Source organism: Cervus elaphus, chromosome 12 (assembly GCF_910594005.1).
Source record: "Cervus elaphus chromosome 12, mCerEla1.1, whole genome shotgun sequence".
In the NCBI taxonomy this organism is placed as follows: domain Eukaryota; kingdom Metazoa; phylum Chordata; class Mammalia; order Artiodactyla; family Cervidae; genus Cervus; species Cervus elaphus.
Window position 1 is genome coordinate 60,825,135 of NC_057826.1, and position 24,950 is coordinate 60,850,084.

The window sequence follows — 24,950 nt, forward strand, 5'->3', positions numbered from 1 at the left end:
GGCAAGAATTAAATGTGGCTTAGTTCTTTGGAGCAATTACTAGTTTGTACATCTCTCAATCCATTAATGATACATTATCTACCACAATTTTTCAATCATTTATTATCCTAATTTGCACCCTCCTTCAATGGCTAAAAAAATCACCCAAAGAATCTACAAATTAAAGAGAGTCCTTCATTAAGAAATAATTACTATGTCAAGTGAAGAGTGAGTAACCTTGCTGAAGTTCAGAAAGGTCTCTTCATGCACACCAACTGCTGATCAGATATTAGTGATGCCCATAGTATGATGTCCTAAATGACTTTGAGGTATTATACAGTCTGCATAGGAAGGTCTATTAGGATTAATGTGTGATAATGACTATAGATACATGAAGAAGTAGGATTGCAAATGTCACATATTTGCATATTTGGCTTGCTTAGTAGCCAACATAATTTTTTTCAAAACTACTTTTGAAAGATTATTTCCCTCATGAAAAATATGTGAGAGAAGTTATCCAAGGTTTTCCCTTTGTAACTCTGACTCAAATTTGAGAAGAAATAAACAGTTATGTAGGTTGTGCTGTACTAACATCTAAATTGGATTTATATTTTAAGCATCTGATACAGATGTTTTATTTTACATGCTGCTATTGTAAAGCGTTTCTGTCATCAATACTCTGAGCTAATTTAGGATAAGCTTCTACTTACAATAACACAAGTCAGCCATAGTTATACACATATCCCCTCCTCTTGAGCCTCCCTCCCCTCCTCCATCCCATCCCTCTGGGTCATCACCAAACACCAGGCTGAGCTCCCTGTGTTATATAGCAACTTCTCACCGGTTATCTATTTTATGCATGGTAGTGTATATATGTTGATTCTCTTTACTCTCTTCATCTCACTGTTTCCTTCCCCCTTGTGTTCCCAATGTTATTAGCAGCACTATTTACAATAGCTAGGACATGGCAGAAACCTAGATGTTCATGGACAGATGAATGGATACAGAAGATATGGTACATATAAACTCCACAGTTTCTACGGGAGGCTGTCTTAACTTGGCTGACTGTTGAAGCATATGGCTCTGTAGCTGACTCTCAGGATAGATTGGGTGTCCTGTGGTTACTTGTAGGGGATTCTGACCTCAAAGTTATTGCTGCTCAATATCTTTTAGAATCTTAAAAATATCAAATTTATGGAGGAGTTCCTATAGGCTGTTTTTTAGCTGTTCCTTTAGGTCAGTAGTTTTTCATCCCAAGGCATAAATTAAAATCTGTATTGTAGCCTAAAGATGCAGATCCCCAAACCCTACCCTAAAGTAACTTACTTGGAATCACTGGGGGATGTGGATCAGATATTGTGGTCCTGATGCTTACTTTTAGTTGAAAACCACTGGCTCAGTGATCTAAAATCAATCCCTAAATTGATATAGCATAGTTATTGCCTCAACCCTCACATATTAGAATCCTCCTTGCTGAATTCCTCTTGGCCTAACGTTTTGAGTCTGTACTAAACTCTTTTTTTTTTTTTAAACAAATAGTCTTCCAAAATTGTTCCCTAAATTATTCAAAGGTATTGTTCCCTACTCTCTCACGTATGGTTTTTCTGAGGACCATAGAAATGGTTGTACTTCCCTTGTACAATTTTTTTTTTTTTTTAATTGTAGTGGTTTTTGTCATACATTGACATGAATCAGCCATGGATTTACATGTATTCTCCATCCCGATCCCCCCTCCCACCTCCCTCTCCACCCGATTCCTCTGGGTCTCATTCAGATATGAAGGAGAATTCAAAAGCTTTACAGAATTGTTTTGTTTTTATTCTACAGATCCTGTTAACCTTTGTAACTGGCTGTTATTGATGTTTAGTTATCAAGTCATTTCTGATTCTTTTGTGACCTCATGGACTGTAGCCCACCAGGCTCCTACATCCATGGGATTGTCTAGGCAAGATAACTGGAGTGAGTTGCTATTTTATTCTTCAGGGGATCTTTTGGAGTGGGGATTGAGCCCACATGTCTTGCATTGGCAGGCAAATTCTTTACCACTGAGCCACCTGGGAAGCTCTTATAATTTTCTATATTTTCCTAATAATTTTTGCTGCTATAATGTTTAGTATATAATCTCTGTCTTGTCTCTGTGAATAATTATACAGAGGTTGATTGTATTTATTTTTCATATCAAGTTCACTCTGATTTTGCCTTATTTTCCTGACTTGATTCAATCACTGATTCCTTGTTTCTTATTGTTTTTGCTGCAACATGCATCTATTAATAATAAATGTTGAAAGTCCTTCTTAGAATATGGCAAGGTATAAATGCAGCCTCTAAATTACATTAAATCCCACCATGAAGAGAGTGCCAAGTGATAATTACACATTTACAGCAAACATACTAACTTAAAAGAGCACAACTAGGAGTTGAGATTCAGTGAAAGAAAACCAAAAAATGACAGAAAATATAACTATGGACAGAACACAGCACAACTGCATGTGATAAACCTCATCTTTTGTAAAAGAGATAAAGGAACAGATTAGGAGAGGAATAAACTTGTTTCACTAAGCATATGCCTATAGTGAAGACAAGAGTTGATAGTCATCAACAAAGAAAATGGCTGAGACCAAAAAGAGACATGCATAGGCTAAAAATACCTGCCTGCAGCCTTTATTAAAGAAAAAAAAAATTCTATCATAATGAGAAGATACCTAGTATCTAACTATGAGTTAAAGTAAATTGATTATGATAGGCTTTCAAACCTTAAAGAAAATGCAAAGTATGTTCCAACTCCCTTCCTAAAATTAGCAGCAACATATGTAATATATTTTTAAATAAATGCTTTTAAAAAGCTTAATCTTTTAAAGTTGAGCCCTAAGATGATGTATTTTTAATTATACAGAAAAAAACATTTTATAAATCTAATACTTGAGTTTTAACTTTGCTACAAACAAAAATACTTATCTATTTAAAAGAGGAAAGAAAAAAAGAGTAGAATTTTGCAAAATGTTCAGGTAAGGAAACATTTTCCAGATCAGCTAAATTTAAATTTATCCTCTATTTGGTTACTTCTATATTTTGTTAATAAAACAAAGCATAGAAGGCTAATGTATGGCTCTATCACCTAGGTCAAAGAAGTAGATTCTGGGGGATAACTTTTGAGAGACTCTTTAGAATAACAGCATCATAAAACTTTGATTGATTTGCTCCCAACTTTTACGTGGACTTCCTAAGGAATGTGTCTAGTTCATAGAGTATGGTCTCAAATATTTATTTCGCTTAATAGATTATGTTTACAGATAAAATGGGAGAAAAAAGGAGAGTCACACAGATATTTCTTACAGTGGTGATATGAAAAGTTTTAATTGAGGCCCATGGACCCTGAAGTGCTCCATCACATAGAAAGCTAGCAGGTGTTTGGAAATAAGCAAGTATACCTCGTTGAGGTGGGTGCAGAGAATTTTGCTAAGGGGACATCTGCGCTGAGACAGAAACCATGGACGGATAAGCAAGTGGTGAAGTAATAGTGTAGACAGAGAAGAGAAGCGTAGATTCAGGACGAAGGAAGTGAAGATAGAGTTGGTCTGACAGCTAGACACAAATGGTCAGGCTGAATAAGACCCAACAGATGCAGCCTGGCGTCTACACAGAGCAGTTCCTTGGAGCACAGTCCTCACTGGTGACGACGGTTAGAAGTTCTGTTACTGGTGGAAACAGGTCTTATTGGAAGAGGTTAAAGGTGAGTGGTTTATATTTTCATATTTTGACAGTGAGAAAACAAAAGAGGGTGAATAGGAAGTAGTTTCACGAGGTAAAGAAGTTGAGAACAGGCTCCCTGTATTATTTAGTGGTCGCTTTGTTTTGTTTGAACTAATGAGATTCTGATCATGTTTATAGATACATAGGATGGGCCTCATTGTGAGGGAGAATTTAAGAGAAAAAGACAGGGAAAAATTGCAGGTGTGTGATATTCTGTATAGAGCTGGAGTTGAGATGAGGAGCACAGTTGAAGAGGTTAGCTCTGAAATGATGACCAAACTTGTATCCTCAGAGACAGGAGGAGGAGAATGGAATTGATTGGTTGAAATCACAGAGAAATGCCTGCTTCATGGTAACTAGTTGTATTTTTCTAAGTATTCCCTTCCATAATACGTAGTACAATGAATCCTTGTCTTTATTACTCTGTAAATAAAGTTATTTATTTCTATGCTTTCCTCCACCACAATGCTCTTCATCTTTGTCCCTTTCGTAGGCAGCATAGGTGTGTTGGGAGTGCCTGGGTGACATTGAAGAAAAAGCAGCTGACATCTGTGGTTTGCTTACTCAGTGTCAGCATACTCAGAGCTTCATGGGTTAATTTTATCATCATCTCCATTTTACAGATTTAGGAGAGTGACTAAATTATACAAGGTCACACCACTGATAATTGATGAAATCGTGTTCAAACCTAGACTTCTGACCTCAGAATACTTACTCTTAACTGTTATATATGTTGACTCTCTTGAGATGCCATTGGCTCTCAGAAGAAAGCTGATGGTCTATGACAATGACAGATTATGACCGAAACTTTTTTTTTTAGGTCATCCTACATGAAATTTGCTTACATTCTTAATACTTCAATAGTTACAGTTTCTTATGTAAAGAGGGGGAAGATACTTTGTATTGGCCACTCTTAACATCTTTGTCATTTTGTGAAGAAATCTAAAAATAATGTGGTTTTGTGCAATTTTCCTCTGGCTTTGGCTGTGTTGAAAGGACTGTAGATATGGGTTAAGTTGTGTGAGGTCAATTTAGACCCTGTTTTTAATGATACTTGTAGAATTTCTTCCTTAGTAATATTTCAAGTGTTTTAATCACAGTAAACAATTTCTTGAGGGCCTTATAAGGTAAAGAAGATATGCTGTTGCCTCTATTAGCATATTATTTAATAATTCAACAATCCCCTGGATGAACTGATGGCCTGTCTCCTTCTCCTCTATCTCTGCATTTCTAGAGGATGGAAAGATAATTGTTTTCATTGGGTGCAACATGTGGCTCATAGGATCTTAGTTCCCTGACCAGGGATTGAACGACTGGACCACCAGGGAACTCCCAAGGATAATTGTTTTCTAGACAGTTATTCTCAAACTTGACAGTACATCAGTATTACCTAGCAAAACTTTTGGATTTGGGTAGCTTAGTTCTACCCCAAGAAGTGCAGTTTTGGTGTGAGGGGCACCCAAGAACTTGCATTTCCCATAGGTTCCCAGGTTTTGCTGTTGCTATTGGCCTAGAATCCACACTTTAAATACTAATGCTCTAATCTTTGACTGTAGATGTCATAGATTTAATTTCAAATAGTATGCATACCTTTAATGTATTCCTTATTATCTATATCTATATGTCTATATCTATAATGTAGCCTCATTATCTAATCATTCCTTTAAGAAGGAGTTCAGAGCAATTCTTCAAACACAAAAGTCATTGTTTCTGGTAAATGTGTCCTAACACTGTAAACTGGCTTATAGCCAGTGACTCTCTAAGTAATGCAAACAGTTGATTTGACATGAGAGATAAATTGTCAAACCATTTTTTTTTTCTTAAGATGCTCAGCATTTTTTACTTCTTAAAGAGGTATTTTCATTGAGTTTCAGTAACATGTTGGACCTCTGTCTTGTTCTTATCACCAAGCATCCCACTATCCATCTTTTTACAGAGCTTGAATCCTAGTTTGGCTTATCTTCTTTCTACTTTCTAGAAGTATGTGAATCTTACATCTATGTCAGTTAGCAAAGCAGATATTTCCATATAACCCTCAATATATAACATCTGCAACACCACCCTCCCTCCATGACCACAAATGATAACCTTGCTGGGTCATTCTCATAGTCTGTGAATGTGCATTTACTATTGCATAATACTTACTGAATACTATCTGGATTTATCTTTGAATTGAGACTAACACCTGTGTACCTGGGTCATACTCCTTTGGTTCCAGAATGCATGATTGCTAAGTTGCTTCAGTCATATCCAACTCTTTGCAACCCTACGGACTGTGGCCTGCCAGGCTCCTCTGTCCATGGGGATTGTCCAGGCAAGAATACTGGAGTGGGTCAACATGCCCTCGTCCAAGGGGTCTTCCCGACTCAGGGATTGAACCTGCGTCTCTTATGTCTCCTGCATTGGCAAGCGGGTTCTTTACCACTAGCACCACCTGGGAAGCCCTTGGTTCCAGAATAAAATGATGTAATTAACAATCCTGTAATTGAGGGACAGATCGACAATGAGTTCAGTAAATTACATTGTTATGATTATCTTAAGGATGTGGTTATAATGCTGCTTGTTGTGTATTTCACTTATGCAGATTCATAAGATAAATTCTACTCAGATCTCTGGACCAAGAATATTTTCTGTTTGTTGTTTGTTTGTTAGGAATTGGGGTATTTTGATCTAATAGATACAATGAAACATGAAATTAGTGTTTTCCTCTTTGCCTTTGTTCCTATAAAGGTTAGAGCCAATTTATAGCCCAAATAGAATTTTATAGGATATAAAAACATTTCTATACCACCATCATTTTCTTATTTGCCACAATTTTCTCATTAAAAAGAGGAAAGGAAAATTATAACATATATTGCTAAAGTTTGCTTTAAAGACATCTAGAGCAAGGTAGGGTGTACTTTTTAAAAGAGAAATATTACACATTTCTCTTTATAATATATATATTAAAGTTTTAGTTTTAGAGTCAATCTCTTCAGACTTCATTTCAGCAGTTCTGTCATCTTTTGGTTACTCACAAATCCAGTCTTGTCCTGTGGCTTATTATCAGAAATCCTAGACCCATAGGGCATTAAGTATTAACTAGGGCTTGCCACATTGGAGGAAACACAGCTTTATAAAGGGATTAAATTAACCTCCCTAACTCTCAGATATACTTTTACTCATGTGATATACTTGTTTCATCTTTGAACAATCTACTACAATGTGTGTGTTGTGAACATAAACATTATTTTCTTTTCATTTGAAACTTTATAGCAATGGATTTCCTAGGCTTATTCAGTTTTCAGGGCTTCCCTGATAGCTCAGCTGGTAAAGATGCTGCCTGTAATGCTTTATCTACTTCAGTAATGCACAGGAGTGTAGTATAAAAGACCACGATGATGTAAAAGAAAAATTACATCAGACACTTTATAAATTACCAAAGACAGCAATATTAAGACTGTTGCAAAGGAGTCAAGGCTGTTGCAAAAGAGGGGAGAGATAAAAGGTAACTATGCTGAAACAAAAGAGGGTTTTTAAATGCAGGGATGAGCTACCGGAAAAGTACTGAAGACTTTATTTATTTATTTATTTTTTAATTTTTTTTATTAGTTGGAGGCTAATTACTTCACAACATTTCAGTGGGTTTTGTCATACATTGATATGAATCAGCCATAGATTTGCACGTATTCCCCATCCCGGTCCCCCCTCCCACCTCCCTCTCCACCAGATTCCTCTGGGTCTTCCCAGTGCACCAGGCCCGAGCACTTGTCTCATGCATAACTTTAGAGGGGAAGTTGGTCAATGTGATTAAGCCATCTGCGCTTGCCAAGTTGTCTTATCATTTTCAAACTTAGGCTCCTACCCTCTTTAGAAACTGGGAGCTAGAAGTGCTATCTCTTCTGATGATTACAGGCATACCTCATTGTGCTTTATTGTGCTTCTCAGGTTTTTTTTTTTTTTTTTTTTTTCACAAATTGGAGGTTTGTATCAATCCTGCATTGGAGGTTTATGTCAATCCTGCATTGAGCAAGTCTATTGGGGCTTTTTTTTTTTTCCCAGCAACATTTGCTCACTTTATGTCTCTTGTGTCAGTTTTGCAATTCTCATAATATTTAAAACTTTTTCATTATTATTATATTTGTTATGTTGATCTGTGATGTTACTATTGCAAAAAAGTTGGGACTTGCTGAAAGCTATGGTGATGATTAGCATTTTTTATTTTTTTTGATTGGCATTTTTTAGCAATAAAGTATTCTTTAATTAAGGTATGTATTTTGCTTTCTTAGACATAATGCTAAATTGCACACTTACTAGACTATACTGCTAAGTCACTTCAGTCGTGTCCGACTCTGTGCGACCCCATCCCTGGGATTCTCTGGGCAAGAACACTGGAGTGGGTTGCCATTTCCTTCTCCAATGCATGAAAGTGAAAAGTGAAAGGGAAGTTGTTCAGTCATGTCTGACTCTTCGCGACCCCATGGACTGCAGCCTACCAGGCTCCTCCGTCCATGGGATTTTCCAGGCAAGAGTACTGGAGTGGGGTGCCATACTAGACTATAGCATAGTGTAAACATAACTTTTATATGCACTGGAAAACTGAAAAATTTGTGAGTCCATTTATCAATCTTTGCTTTATAGTGGTGCTGTGTAACTGAACCCACAGTGTCTCTGAGGTTAGTCCTTTTTGAATGGATGGCTCCTAGCTCCTTGAAAAAGCCATTTCTGGCTTATAAAATTTGCATCTCAAAGGAGCAGAAAAGTTGCTCTACCACTGGAAGTTTTCTAAAGGTCAATGCTCTCAGAGGAAAAGGAAGACTGGGGCCTAGAGTCAGGACAAAACATGTCTAATGTTTAGTCACACTGGGGGGAATGTTTAGTTGGCTTTGTCAATGGTGTTGACATTTCAGATTCTCACAAGACAGGTTACAATTTAAGATAATATTTACAAATTCATAGTAAATACAGGTAACTTTCATCTGATCATTCAATATATTTAGGTTAGTCACCTTGCTGTTTACTATTAAAAATGAAAGAATAGATTCAAATGATTAAATAATTATCATAATTTAAATGGAAGGTGTGTGGATCTTGTTGCAATCTTTTGTGTGTCAAGAAACAAAACAAATGACAATCTCGTATGCCTAAACGTGGGCAGCAAATTAAAAGGTAGAAAATTAAATAAAAATATTGTGGTCTGCAATTATGACAAAGTAGTTTATAAAAATCCTTTCTTTCTCAACAAAGACTAGCTTTACAAAAACTGTTCAAAAGATAAAATTCAAATGAACTAGAGAACTAGGACATGGTTCATGAAAATTGTGATGCATGTGTGCAAAGTCAAATGATTTATTTATTTTCTAAATATTATATTTCCCTAGTCATAGAAGTCTGTAGAAAGAATTTTCAAGAAGGAAGAAAGAATAAGTAATGTAAAGTGATATGAAGTACAAAATACAAGTGATACAAAAACATGGAGAAAAACTGGAAGATATCTTTGTATTAATTGAATAAGAGGTTATTGGTAACCTTTGAGACTTCAGTGTCAGAATAGCACCAGTGAAAATCAGTGTGTGAACAGCCCACAGGAATGAGTGCATTTTGACACAAGGAGACGATGTTTCATTATTTTTTTTTAAGAATATTGAAACAAATAATTTGTAAGATTATTCATTTTAGGAATATCTTCTAAGTTTCGATGTGATCTAAACAACTTTCTACTCTAAGATTAAACCTCATATTGTCAGGGGAGTGTAATCTCCTCGGTTCTATCTCCTCACAACAAAAATTTGAAGCAAGACGTTAAAGCCCTCGGAGTGTCACAGCTCTCAGATAGACCGTGTTATAGCTCTCGGACAGATCAGTGTTACAGCTCCGTGTTACAGCTCAGTTTTATTTATAAAATAAAAGGAAAATACATCCTCGAGGCATGAAGGCATGCTAACCCAAAAGACGCAAAGAGATGAGAGAGCCCTGACACTTTGGCTCCTCTTTTTATATGCATTTTCCTCCCCTGGGCCTGCCCTCTGTAAATTGGGCTAGCCAGGAGTGCTGTTTGTTCTACCTGAGGTCCTCACTCAGGTCCTTGGGCCTTCCTTTGTTCTATTTTCGCGGGCTTTTCCCTCCCTTTTCTTTTATCCACCACCAGTCTGGACTCCTTTTCCCTATTCTAACTACCTAACAATATGAAAGAGAAAGTATTGAAATTTCAGAAGAAAGCGTATAACCTGGCATCAGGGTATGGGGAGAAATATTGGTGAGTGGGCAGGACCCTTCTGGAAAGGAGAGAGTACACAGCTTATGAGACAGAAAGTAAGGAAAGCAAAAAAGTAATTTTTTTTTAGTTTATTAATCTCATTATTTTCTTCCAGTTTTCACTACTACATGATTAATTCCATAAATATTAAGGATGTGCTATTTTCTCAAAGACTTCAAAAGTTAGCACAGGTCTTTCTAAGTTGCAGTTCATGTTATGGCTGTTTCTGGTCCTGTTTTTCAAAATTAATAAAAGTATAACTCATCTTAGATTCACTCTTCTCATAGTGAATGGGTATATTTAGTTTGATAGAAAATGTGAATTCAAAATACCTACTAATTTTTAATGACATAGGATGTGTAAATTGGGCTCATTAATATTCTCCTATTCAAATAACTAGTGTAAGATATTATACTGTGTCAAATACCATATATATAGTAGCCATACTATGAAATGACAAAGAATGTTCAAACTACCACACAATTGCACTCATTTCACATGCTAGCAAAGTAATGCTCAAATTATCCAAGCTAGAATTCAACAGTATGTAATTGGAACTTACAGATGTTCAAGATGGATTTAGAAAAGGCAGAGGAACCAGACATCAAATTGCCAACATGCATTGGATCATAGAAAAAGCAAGAATATTCCAGAAAAACATCTGCTTCACTGAATACACTAAAGCCTTTGACTTTGTGGATCACAAAAAAAACTGTGGGAAAGTCTTAAAGAGATGTGAATACCACACAACCTTACCTGCCTCCTGTGAAACCTGTGGTCAAGAAGCAATAGTCAGAACCAGACATGGAACCACAGACTGGTTCAAAATTGTGAAAGGAGTACATCAAGTCTGTATATTTTCACCCTGCTTATTTAACTTATGTAGATCCAACCATCCATCCTAAAGGAAATCAAGTCTTGAATATTCATTGGAAGGACTGATGTTAAAGCTGAAACTCCAATATTTTGGCCACCTTATGTGAAGAGCTGACTCATTTGAAAAGACCCTGATGCTGGGAAAGATTGAAGGCAGGAGGAGAAGGGGACAACAGAGGATGGATGGCATCACTGACTCAATGGGCAATGAGTTTGATTAAACTCTGGGAGTTGGTGATGGACAGGAAGGCCTGGCGTGCTGCAGTCCATGGGGTTGCAAAGAGTTGGACACGAATGAGCAACTGAACTGAACCTGAACTGAAGAGTAAGAAGTAAAGTGAAAGTCTCTCAGTTGTTTTTTACTCTTTGCAACCCCATGGATTGTAGCATGCCAGGCTCCTCTGTCCATGGAATTCCCCAGGCCAGAATATGGGGGTGGGTAACCATTCTCTTCTCCAGGGGATCTTCCCAACCCAGGGGTCTAACCCAGTTCTCCTGCATTGCAGGAGGATTCTTTACCATTTGAGCCACCAGGGGATCCCTATATGCTGAGTAAATCATGCAGAATGCCGGGCTGGATGAAACATCAGCTGAAATCAAGATTGCTAGGAGAAATATCAATAATATCACATATGAAGGTGACACCACCCTTATGGCAGAAAGTGAAGAAGAACTAAAGAGCCTCTTGATGAAGGTGAAAGAAGAGAGTGAAAAAGTTGGCTTAAAACTCAGCATTCAAAAAACTAAGATCATGGTTTCCAGTCCCATCACTTCATGACAAATAGATGGGAAACAATGGAAACAGAAACAGATTTTCTTTTCTTGGACTCCAAAATCACTGCAGGTGGTGACTGCAGCCATGAAATTAAGACACATGGTCCTTGGAAGAAAAACTATGACAAACCTAGACAGCGTATTAGAAAGCAGAGACATTACTTTGCTGACAAATGTCCATATTGTCAAAGATATGGCTTTTCCAGTAGTCCTGTATGGATGTGAGAATTGGACCATAAAGAAAACTGAGCACCAAAGAATTGCTGCTTTGACCTGTAATGTTAGAGAAGACTCCTGAGAGTCCCTTGGACTGCAAGGAGATCAAATCAGTCAATTCTAAAAGAAACCAATCCTGTATATTCATTGGAGCAACTGATGCTGATACTGAAGCTCCAATACTTTGGTCACCTCATGTGAAGAGCCAACTCGTTGGAAAAGACCCTGATGCTGAGAAAGATTGAAGGCAGGAGGAGAAGGGGTGAAAGAAGATGAGATGGTTGGGTGGTATTATCGACTCAATGGACATGAGTCTGAGTAAGCTCTGGGAGATGGTGAAGGACAGGGCAGCCTGGCGTGCTGCAGTCTTTGATATTGCAAAGTGTCAGACTCAACTGAGTGACTGAAAAGCAACAATACTATGAAATTATTTGTCTCTACTTATGACATTATATGGACACTTTGATAACTTTATAGCTAATATATATTTCTCCTTAAGATAGGGCTAAAATGGTAAGAATGGAAAAATACTAGTGATGATAGTAATATTGTTTTAATCCACTTTCTTTTCTCCTCTCAAGGAAGGGCTTATATCTAAAAGCAAAATTTATGACCCCTAAAAGATTTTTTTTACTTTAATTTCTACTCAAAATACTTACCTGCAGTTATTCTGAGCAAGGACATTTAAAAGAGAATTAAAAATTCAACCATACTTTGCTTAAACAATTTGAATGACTAACTGCAGTAATTAGCTTTGAGTAAATTCACAAAGTAAATAGAGCCTTGATACTTCATAATTAAATAGAACGACCAATTTCCTTTCAGCATTTAATTCTGCATTCAAATTATCAAGGGTGCTATTTTAAACTACTTTTTGGAAATGGATGTAATGATTTTTTTTTGTTCTTGCATTATTAATAAGCTTTCATTCAGACTATAGATTGGCAATATTTATATAAAAGAAATGAGTATAAGAATAGCAAATAGTACATAAAAAAAACAGAAAAAGAACTTCTTCCTCCTATCCATCTTCTAGAAGTTTTAATACATGTCATAATAACACTTTACTTTTTATATAAACATAAGATATAAATAAATATATGTTATTATGTTTTCCTCAAGCAACTGAGCAAGACTGTATTTTAGCTTGTATCGATAATTGCAACTTATACAGACGCTAACACATTTCATTCCTTTTTCATGACAGTTGGATATTTCAAAATGTGCATTTCCAAGATAGGAACAAACTGATAATTCAGTTTGAAGAAGTCCTGGTGGCTTGGGAAAAGAAAGAACCACACTAGTGTTAGTGCAGATACTTTATTACATGGCTCTGAAGTGTGTTTTGCAATTCATTGTGTCATTAGACACAACTTAAACAAATCAAGATATTTACCTTTTCCTTTGTTTTTTTTTCTAATTATAAATTTTATTTTTACAAGAGAATTGTATTGTGTCTATCATTTTGTTGTGCTTATAATGGAAATGCCTATAACAACAATGGAGTCTAATGTTAGAGTCGCTTTAATGGTTTTCATCAGATAATAGATTCTCTTACTTTATCCTGTGAGATACTAGTCCTAAAAGATAAGATGTTCCACCAGTAAAGGATTTTTATTAATATTATTAACCCCTCTAGAAATATTTCCCCTTCATGGATCACAGTCTTTTCATGGTAAAGGGGCTTGTGTAACTCAATGAAGCTATGAGCCTTGCCGTGATAGGTCATAGTGAAGAGTTCTGACAAAACGTGGTACACTGGAGAAGGAAATGGCAATGCACTCCAGTATTCTTGCCATGAGACCCCCATGAACATTATGACAGGGGTAATCCAAGTCTATTTCCCAACCACTAGTGCCGAAGAAGCTGAAGTTGATTGGTTCTATGAAGACCTACAGTACCTGTTATAACTAACACCAAAAATAAATAATAATAATAATAAAATAAAATAAGATGAGTATTTTATCATAGGAGATTGGAATGCAAAAGTAGAGACACAAGAGATACCGAAAATAACAGGCAAGTTTGGCCTTAGAATACAAAATGAAGCAGGGCAAAGGCTAACAGTTTTGTCAAGAAGACACACTGGTCATAGAAAACACCTTTTTTCATCAACCCAAGAGATGACTCTATACACGCACATCATCAAATGGTCAATACCAAAATCAGATTGATTATGCTTGCCTGGAAAATCCCACGGACAGAGGAGACTGACAGGCTACAGTCCATGGGGTCACAAGAGCCGGACACGACTTAGCGACCAAACCACCACCATGCTCTTTGCAGCCAAAGATGAAGTAACTCTATAGTCAGTGAAAAGAATATCTGGAGCTGACTGTGGCCCAAATCATGAGCTCCTTATTGCAAAGTTCAGGCCTAAGCTGAAGAAAGTAGAGAAAACCACTAAGCCTTCTGGGTATGACCTAAATCAAATCATTTGTGATTAAACGGTGGAGGTAATGAATAGATTCAGGGGATTAGATCTGGTAACAGAAAGCCTGAAGAACTATGGATGGAAGTTTACAACATTGTACAGGAGGCAGTGACCAAATCCCTCCCAAAGAAACGGAAATCGAAGAGGGTAAGTGGTTGTCTTACAAATAGCTGAGGAAAGTAGAGAAACAGACAAGGGAGAAATGGAAAGATATACCCAACTGAATGCAAAGTTCTAGAGAATAGTGAGGAGAGGTAAGAAGGCTGCTTAAATGAACATGGCAAAGAAACAGAAGAAAACAATAGAATGGGAGAGACTTGAGATGTCTTCAACAAAGCAATATGAAGGGAACATTTCCTGCAACGATGGGCACAATAAAGGACAGAAATGGTAAGGAACTAACAGAAAAAGAAGAGATTAAAAAGAGGTGGCAAGAAAACACATAAGAACTATACAAAAAGCTCTTAATGACGTAGATAACCACCACTGTGTGGTCATTCTCTTAGAGCCAGAAAAGTGTGAAGTCAAGCAGGCTTTAGGAAGCATTACTACAAACAAAGCTAGTGAGTGTGATAGACTTGGACTTTTTAAAAGCCAAAAAGATCGCTTCTGTTAAAGTTCTGCACTCAGGATGTCAACAAATTTGGAAAACTCAGCAGTGGCCACGGAACTGAAGAAGGTCAGTTTTCATTCCAATCCCAAAGAAGGGAAATGCCAAAGAATGTTCAAATTGCAGTACAATTGTGCTCATTTCACATGCTAGCAAGGTGATGCTCAAAATCCTTCAAGCTAAGTTTCAACAGTATGTGAACCAAGAACTTCCAGATGTATACGCTGGATTTAAAAAAAGAGCAAGCAGAGATCAAATTGCCAACATCTGTTAGATCACAGAAAAAGCAAAGCAAATTCAGGAAAACATCTACTTCTGCTTCACGAATTACACTAAAGCCTTTGACTGTGTGGATGACAGCAAACAGTGGAAAATTCTTCAAAAGATGGGAATACCACTTTCCCTGCCTCCTAAGAAACCTGTGTGTTAGTCAGGAAGCAACAGCTAGAACCAGACATGGAAGAACTGACTGGTACAAAATTGGAAAAGGAGTACATCAAGGCTATATATGTCACATTGTTTATTTAACTTATATGCAGAGTACATCATGTGAAAGGTCAGGCTGGAGGAATCACAAACTGGAATCCAGGTTGTCAGGAGAAATATCAACAACCTCAGATAAGCAAACAATACTGCTTTAATGGCAGAAAGTGGAACCTTGAAGAGCTTCTTGATGAGGGTGAAAGAGGAGAGTGAGAAAACTGGCTTGAAACTCAGCATTCAAAAAATGAAAATCATGATATCTGGTCCCGTCACTTCATAGCAAGTAGGAAGGGAAAAAGTGGAAGCTGTGACAGACTTTATTTTCTTGGGCTCCAAAATCACTGTGGATGGTGACTGCAGCCGTGAAATTAAAAGATGCTCGCTCCTTAGAAGAAAGGTATGACAAATCTAGACAGTGTATTAAAAAGCAGAGACGTCAGTTTGCTGACAAAGGTCCACATAGTCAAAGTTGTGGTTTTTCCAGTAGTCATGTACAGATGTGAAAGGTGGACAATAAAGAAGGCTGGGCGCCGACGAATTGATGCTTTTGAACTGTGGTGCTGGAGAAGACTCTTGAGACGCCCTTAGACAGCATGGAGGTCAAGCCAGTCAATCCTAAAGGAAATCAACCCTGAATATTCTTTAGAAAGACTGATGGTGAAGATTCAAATCTTTGGTCACCTGATGCAATGAACCAACTCATTGGAAAAGACCCTGATGTTGGGAAATTGAAGGCAAAAGGAGAAGAGGGCAGCAGCAGATGAGATGGTTAGATAGTGTCACTGACTTAATAGACAGGAATTTGAGCAAACTCGGGAGACAGTGGAAAACAGAGGAGCCTGGTTAGCTGAGTCCGTGGGTGGCAAAGAGTCTGACACGACTTTACGAATGAACAAAAAGAATATTTTAATGTGCACATTAATATGTTCAAAGCTCTGTGGAAAAGCAAAAATTTTACTATCATAGTCAATCCTCAAATTTCATTTGTTCTCTTTTTGTTCTTTTTTAACGTGATTTTTATTAACCTTTTTCGAAATCATATGAACAAGCCCTTTTGCATGAAATTCCGTCTCCTTTACAAAGTAGGGATGAGTAACTGATACCGTGTTTGCAGCTGATTTTCTTGTACCGTTGTATGAATAGGACACAAAGTTAGCTATTCAGTAAGTGTGATAGAATGAGGTCTCCTGAGTTTTCTGTACATTAATACTGTTATCTCATCAAATATATTTTGTTCCCTAAACAAAACCCTTGAATCCCAGAAGATAGTGAGAATTTTATTTTCTCTATCCTGTTTCCCCTTTGCATCTTAGGACATAAGACTACCAAGCAGGAACAAAGTTAACACAGACAGATCAGACTGAATGGAAACAATTGGAATCTGTAAAGTTAAGGCTATAAAGTTGACAATTAAGTCAACTTTAATCTGTTTTAATGAAAACTGTTAAATACTAACTTTAACAAGGAACCAAGGAACCAGGTTCTGGATTGGGGACACAAAGCGGGGGTTAGGCATGGGCCCAGTCCCCAGGTGTTCACAATCTCTTTAAGAAGACAGGTAGGCATTTAACTATATTAAGACAGATAATTCATGTGTGTGTGTTAGGTTGCTTCAGTCATGTCTGACTCTTTGCTACCGTATGAACTGTAGCCCGCCAGGTTCCCCTGTCCATGGGATTCTGCAGGCAAGAATACTGGAGTGGGTTGCCATACTTTCCTCTAGGGGATCTTCCCAACCCAGGGATCGAACCCACATCTTCTACATCTCCTGCATCAGCAGATGGATTCTTTACCACTAGCGCCACCTGGGAAATCCCCAAGACAGATTGTATCTACTCTCATTTACTATTACAGATTGCTTTGGGCTTCCCTGGCGGCTCAGAGGTTAAAGCGTCTGCCTCCAATGCCGGAGACCGGGGTTCAATCCCTGGGCTGGGAAGATCCCCTGGAGAAGGAAATGGTAATCCACTCCAGTATTCTTCCCTGGAGAATCCCATGGACCGAGGAACCTGGTGGGCTACAGTCCACAGGGTCGCAAAAGTCACTCGACTTCACTTTCACTTTCTTTCTTTGCTGATGTAATATGTTTCCAGTTCTTTATTTAGCTAGCATCGTGTGGGACTAGCAAGTACCTTTTTCACTCAAATATATTCATTATCCTTTACAGAGAATACATGAATAGAAGATCATTTTTTATTTTTCTGATTACACTATTAATTATCTCTAGATCCATTCTTCTTAGCAACATTTGTCAGTGTTTCATGTTGACTAGAATCCTACTGAGATGATAATAAGTGATGTATTTAGAGGTTTTTAGCTCATTTATCTACTTGGAATGATGGTCAGTGCTCAGTCTGTGTCTTACCATCCTTCTGAAACAGATTCTTAGCAGATGTTCAGAAGTTGATAACTGATGTTTCTTCTCTCCAGAGATGCTTTCTCATTAATATTTAAAACATTTTAAAAATGTTATTTAATGTTCTTTTTTTGTTCAAGTACAAATTTTAATATGTACTAATATGCATTGTATAATTCTTGGAACATATGACAAACAATTAGTGCATTTCATCATTTTAAATCTATAACTCTAGACAAGATATCCCACAGTGCCCCCATTGTCTTTATATGCATATTGTATTCCTGGAAGCCATGAGCCTAGACTTCTCCAAAGCCACTGGTCTTTAGCTCAAGGATAAACTCAAGAAGTAATCTAATTTTAAATAATTGAAGTCTGCCTTGGGACTTTAGTCATCCACAAGCAAAAATCCACTTTTCTCTCTAGGACAAGTTCAGCAGCAAGCCATACCCAGATCTTTGCAGTGGGCTTTCATTTAAACACTGGTTTCATTCTATTCAGAAAGTACCTTTGTAAATCTCAAAGTAGAGGGCTTCAGTGAGTGCAATTGGAATGTCCTGGCAAGTAATATCTGGAAAGTGAATGTGGGCCAATTGTATTCAGTTCTCACAATGTTATGAAAGGGGGCTGTGGGCTATATTGCAGTGTTTCTAAGCTGATTATCCAGAACAGAGGCTCAGCTTGATGCCAGTTCTTTTACATGCATTGCCAGACTAAACAAGTACCTTTTGAGGTTCATCCATCACAATTTATGATACATTAAGCTAAATCTAATGTTCTCTGAAGCTGGTGTTAGGGGATTTTCTATATTCAGGCTATGAAATTGCATTTGGGGAAAGGGATTTCTCCTCTCTTTCTCCATAGAGTTTCTTTAGTTCTACAGAGTCTTGTTATGTCTATTGCAGCCCTGTTATATTCTGGTACTAATCGCAGATTGATTTTAAGTATTTGAAATCTTAACTGGTAGCAGGAAATGACTTTAAATTAACATTGCATGAACTACTATAAATTGTTCACTGAAAAAGAGTGTTTAATTATAAATGAAGAAACCTGTTTCCCAGTTGATTAGCTATATTAAACACTTTATATTTTCAAAGATCTACACTATTGTTAATAAGCTATTTCTCACAATGGGTCTCAGAGGGAGTCTAATACTATCACCTCCTATTTTTTATAAATGATACACTTGACCCGTAAAAATTAGATTGCCCATATTGGACCACATAGAAATGAAAAACTGGAATGGGGTTTCAAGTTCTTAATGTACCTGTGCCTAGTTAACAGAGCTATGCTCTTAGTTTTCTGAGCACCTAAAGTAAGTTACAAAATTAAGTAAATTTGTCAGATGGCTACACACATACAGACACACACACACACTTTTTTTTTTTTCCTTTAGAACATTTCTTTTCTGTATGTAAAACCAGTTATTTTGTTAAGGAGTAATATAAAACAAACTCAAAGAGCTAGCTCCCCAGTCAGTTGACCCACGCTACTTATTCTGATATTCCTCACCATTTGCTCATTGCCACACTGACTTGTCCCTCTTGTCCCTCTCAGAGTCTATCATTTGAGAGACTAATATGATTGACTTTGGCCAAATAGTAGAATTGTCTGATACTGAGATCAACAAATATTTGTGGCAAGGAGTTCCGTCTTAAAGTCTACTTGGTCATATTGCTTTCTATTAAAAATATAATTGCATATCATATTTAATTTTATTTATGAATTGATTATTAAATTTATAATCTTTAATATTTTTACTTTGAATTTTAAAAGTTCTTTCTCATGAATAAAACAGTCCAGGATATATAATATAGATATTGATATCTTGGTTTTTTATCAGTGGCTTTTGAATTGTTTAGTAGTTTAAATCTTATTTGTCTGAGTTTGCAGTTCTCTCAACATCAGTATCCCTTCAATATGTCACTGTACAGAGAACAGAGCTAGAAAACAATAGCTACCTCATCAATAAATTTTAATCATTGAAACATCAGGGTTTTTTTTTTGTGTGGTGTTTGTATATGATAACCAATTTAAAACTTTGGAGTGGAATTTATCCAAAATGTACCTCCATATGAACTTATTAATATGTATATAATTTTTTATCTTTGAAAATTATGTATTATCTGTTTCATCTTTTTAAATGTAGGTTTATTATTTCTCTATAGAACCAGGATAAGGAAAATTCTTACCAAATGAAAGGAAACTTTGGTTTAAATGTTGTGAGTGCTAATGAAAGTAAATGCCCCTTGACATACTATGTTTTAGGTCTATTAAATATAAGAAAATGACATTCTGTGATCTTATAGTTTTGTTTGTGCTGTAGAACTTCAACTATATTTGAATTATATGTGCACAGTATTTCATATCAAATGTAAGTAGCCAGATGTGGAGATTTTTTAACACATTTCCCTTTCTAGATGTAATATAAAGTCACATGCTTCAGTTCCTTACTAAAATATATATATGTGACTCTACATAATGAATTACATAATTGCTCCTGATTCCATCCTAGAGTCATGTACTGATAAAGTTATGGTTGGAATAAATAAGGTTCATCAGTTGCATTTGGAAGATGTAACGAACAGCAATATAAGAACCTGACTTAAATATTTGTCTTCTGGTGATTTTGTTAAGACTGAAGCCTTGTGCATTTTCTAAACAATATTTTGGAGGATTCTCCTCTGCAGTTCAGACTTCTTTAAACTCACTAAACATTTCATATCTTTTTAGACATAAGTATCATATGTACAGGTTAGATAGATTGAACTATAAATTATGAATACACAGTTTGCCATATGTAATGATCAAAGTTATGTCTGTTTTGTTCACCTCATATTATAAGGATCTTGCCAGTGCCTAGTTCTGAATATGAGCCCCATAAATATTTCTTGAATTAAGAAAAGACATACAAATACCTTTTGTGATATTCATTTATCTTCTTATTAAGATACAAACAAGAAAGCAGATGAAAATACTTGAGGCTGAAAAGTAAAGAAAATTAAAATATCTCTTTATGATTTAAAAATGAATTAATTTCTAGTGTATTCTCAAATAGTTCCAAATCCATGGTATTTCCTGGCCTTTTTTGAACTGAGGAAAATCAAGTTAAACTCAGAAAAGTCTACCCAGGATGCAATTAGTAGGCCTCCAATATCTGCAGGTCCTCTAAATTCACAACATTTTTGCCAGTGTCATCATATATTTAGGTTTAATGGTAAAAGAGAATGAACACTACTTCAGTGCATATGCTCCATTTCATCGTGTAGGCATGATGATGTTGGAGAGGGGCATGGATAGGGTATTGGAAAAGAGAAAAATGTGTACATAAGAGTATTATTGCAATTAAAAAAAAAAACAAGCTGTATTACAAACTGAATACCACAGGATCATTCAAAGTTTGGAACTGAAGCCCTTAAAAAAAACAACAGGTGCTCTTCTGGAAGTTTCCGGTAGTCATGATTGCTGACACAGGCTGTGAGAACAGCAATGACCTTAGACCCGGAAGGCACTGCGGTTAGGATACAAACACAGCATGTTTTGCAAGCCATCTGCCAAGAGGTTCTTTTGGCCATCTGCATGAGATAGCCAGTACATGGTTTCTACTGAAGACATCTATGTATGGTGGAACAGAGCTATCATAGACACTTTTTTGAAAAAACATTTTTCTTCAATATGAAAGTGCCTCATGAATATGAAGTGATGTGGAGTAACTGAATTCTTACCAAACTAGTTTTGGTCAGCATGTGAACAGAACTTCAAAATTTTCTTTATTATGAAATTTTCACAGTATTTGAGTTATTTGAAAAATGGTGCCATATTAGGTATGACATAGGTAAGAAATTGGGCTTAATGATCCAGATAATTATTTTTAATTCTAATACCTAAATAACTTTAACATATTTCATCATTTGTTCAAAATTCAAAGGCAACAATCTTTAAGTATCATATATAGATTTAAAGCATTTTTATATTACTGGAAAGTATTGTCCAATTTATAAAAATCCATTTTAGAGTCTGTAAGTAATTTAGTTATTTAGATTGTTTCTAAATTACCTAAAAGAGTTTTATTAATATGCACACTACTTGGAAATTGAAGAAACATATATACATTTTATTTTATTTTGTTTTACTTTATTTCAGACCAGAGATGACTACCTATATATAGTGAATTAATCCCTAACATTATGAAACTAACACTAATTACTTATGGAATTTTTATGTTTTAGCATTAAAAAAAGGACGATTTTGGATCACACCAGATCCTTATCACAAAGATGACAACATCCAGATTGGGCGTGAGGTGAAAATATCTTGCCAAGTAGAAGCTGTTCCTTCTGAGGAGTTAACATTTAGTTGGTTTAAAAATGGTCGTCCATTAAGAAGTTCTGAGCGAATGGTTATTACGCAGACTGATCCGGATGTCTCCCCGGGAACGACCAACTTGGACATCATTGATTTAAAATTCACGGATTTTGGGACATACACATGTGTAGCATCTCTGAAGGGAGGCGGAATATCTGATATCAGTATTGATGTTAATATATCCAGCAGCACAGGTAAGAAGTATATTTATGATTTAAAAGATGTTCACATTGAGAACCTTTTTTTTTAATGTTGAATATACAAAATAGTCTTCAGTCAAGCTAAGAACATTCTTATTTTCAAAGTTTCCTGAAACCAAAATCCTAACATTCTGAATGCCCAATAAATATCATGTTAAGAGAATTTGAATTTGATTAGATTTAGATTTACATGAAGTTTTGTTTAGATTTACATGAGGTTTTACAGAAATAGTGCACATAAAATTAATAGTGTGGGCTATAATAGATACAGACTTCTGGATTAGATGGTACCAGGTTTTAAATTATTAACTAGGAACTCTTTGTAAAGTCTATAATTATATTCATTGATAAAGTTAAATACCAAATGTTGAAAGAATTGGGATAATGTTCATAAAATTGAAACAAACAGAAACTATTTATTCCTAAGAATAAAATACCAAGAGATAATTTGAGTATTAAAATATAAGTTATATAAGAAATATATTTTCCACCAAGATAAAAAAGATAAACATGTTAAAATTGTAATCAGATGTGACTGTTTGTAGACCCTTATGTTAGTATCTCTTCACAATAAGAATGACTAAATATAAAAATGTATTGGAGTGAAATTTCTTCTACTAAGACCGAAAATATGTTATCAATTTTCTCTCAATCAAATGAACATCCTTACGTGAGGAAAATTGCAGGGCTTTGGTATGGAGGACATATTAGCTTAATTCTTAGGATGTTTTGAAGCCCTGCAATTTTATGAACTGCAATGAGTATGCATTTGGAGAACTCCAGTGTAGCTTTATTTGTTTTGACAGCTTGTTACTAGATTGAGTTTTAATTTAGAATTTTCATATAATCCGAGGGTGAGTAATATGTGTTGAAAACAAAGAGCACAAATGTAGATTGCAAACATACTCTGTTTTGAAGGAATTAAAATAGTCAACGTCTTCTTTCCAGTCAGGCAGTATTTTGATTGTTGTGTGTTAACAGATGGACTTGTGATTTTGTGTCTTTTCGTGATTCCAAATTGCAATACACACTGAATTTACTTTACTTCTTAAGGGATATAGTCCATACTTCAGGGTGACCAAATGTGCTTGCTTTTCGTCATTCTAGATCTTTTCTAAGGAATATTCCATTCTAGGGTGATGGATGGTACTTGTGTTTGGAAAGATGTTCTTTACTAGGTAACAAACAAACAAAAACCACAACAATAACTACTTTATTCAAAATTAGTGCTATCTCTAGGAGATGGACTAATTTTAGGGTATATAAGGAAATCTGTTGATATACTCAGTCATCATTCATTTATGTATGTATTCAATCAGCAAATAGTCATTGAATGCCTACATCAACATGATAGGGGACACCCGATATATGATAATTCCTATAAGAGTAACAACAATTATGAGATCTGTGGAATTTGTCCTTATTTATGAGAGACAGTTTTCAAGTGGTCTATATTCAATCATGACCATTGCTTTGTTTGTTTGCCTAGTTTTTGCTTGTTTCTTTTTTGGAACTGGTGACACAAACTCATATGCAAAGAATCAGTGTTCTTGTCCAAACAGAGCACAGTCTGTATACAACTAAATTGTATATATAGAGAGAAGAGGGAGGAGAAAATGGAGAGGAGACAGGGGCATTATATAATTATTCACCAAATGAGTCCTAACACTCATTTTTATATAACCTAATAATATTGCCTATTTGAAACTATGTATTATAAATGACCAGCATTAATTTATGAAATTTCCAAAAATTTTTCCAGGAAAATGCTAAAAGACGATCAGAGAAGTAGAAAACACTCAAAATTACCTGTTAGTAATAAAAATGTAGTTGTAATAAAGTTTTTTTAGCCATTATCATTTTGTCTGGTCACCGAAGGTGATAATACCCAAAATAAAGGAGGTATATTTTTGTTTGTTTGTTTTAAACATTTTATTTTCTATTGAAGTATAGCCAATTAACAATGTTGTGGTAATTTCAGATGAATAGTGAAGGGTCTCAGTCATACATATATATGTATCAATTCTCCCCTAAAGTCCCCTCCCATCCAGGTTGGAACATAACATTGAATAGTGTTCAATAGCTCCTTGCTGGTTATCCATTTTTAATATAGCAGTGTGTAACTTCCCCAAATGACCTTCCCCAAATCCCTAACTGTCCCTTCCCCTCCCCTGGCAACCATAAGTTCGTTTTCTAAGTCTGTCTCTGTTTTGTAAGGAAGTTCATATGTATCACTTCTTTTTAGATTCCACATATAAGGGATGTCATAGGATATCTCTAAAGGAGATATGTTAAATCGTTTACCAAAACATTTCCCTTTTCTGCCCTACCCACCACAGACAGACCCGGTTGTCTGTCCCCTCACTTGAGTGGAAACTCCATGAAGTCTGGGAACTTGTCCGTATTGTTCATTGTTATGATCTCAGCCTTTGGAACATTACATGGCACTAAGAAGATAATAAATAATTATTAAATCAAAACAATAAACTAATTTGTGCGTGTAGCTTTCCCTTTAGGTTTGCTTTCCTCCTCCTATTATTACCTTCCCAAGGTAGACATTTGGTGCCTGATCATATAGTTCTGATCATATAGTTCATATAGATCATAATTCCTGATCATATAGTTCTTTACTGACTTTAAGAAAAGTCATTCTAAAGACCAATTTATACTAT

The 24,950-nt window shown here is 35.9% G+C and overlaps 1 protein-coding gene across 2 annotated transcripts in view; it reads left to right on the forward strand.

The window, feature by feature from the left end:
* The window catches only part of MDGA2 (MAM domain containing glycosylphosphatidylinositol anchor 2), an 867,711-nt gene that overhangs the window by 605,902 nt on the left and 236,859 nt on the right, over positions 1 to 24,950 (forward strand). For both annotated transcript variants that reach the window (XM_043920701.1, XM_043920702.1), the window contains exon 7: positions 21,943 to 22,272. In XM_043920701.1, coding sequence (XP_043776636.1) covers positions 21,943 to 22,272 — 330 coding nt within the window. The remainder of the gene's footprint in view (positions 1 to 21,942; positions 22,273 to 24,950) is intronic.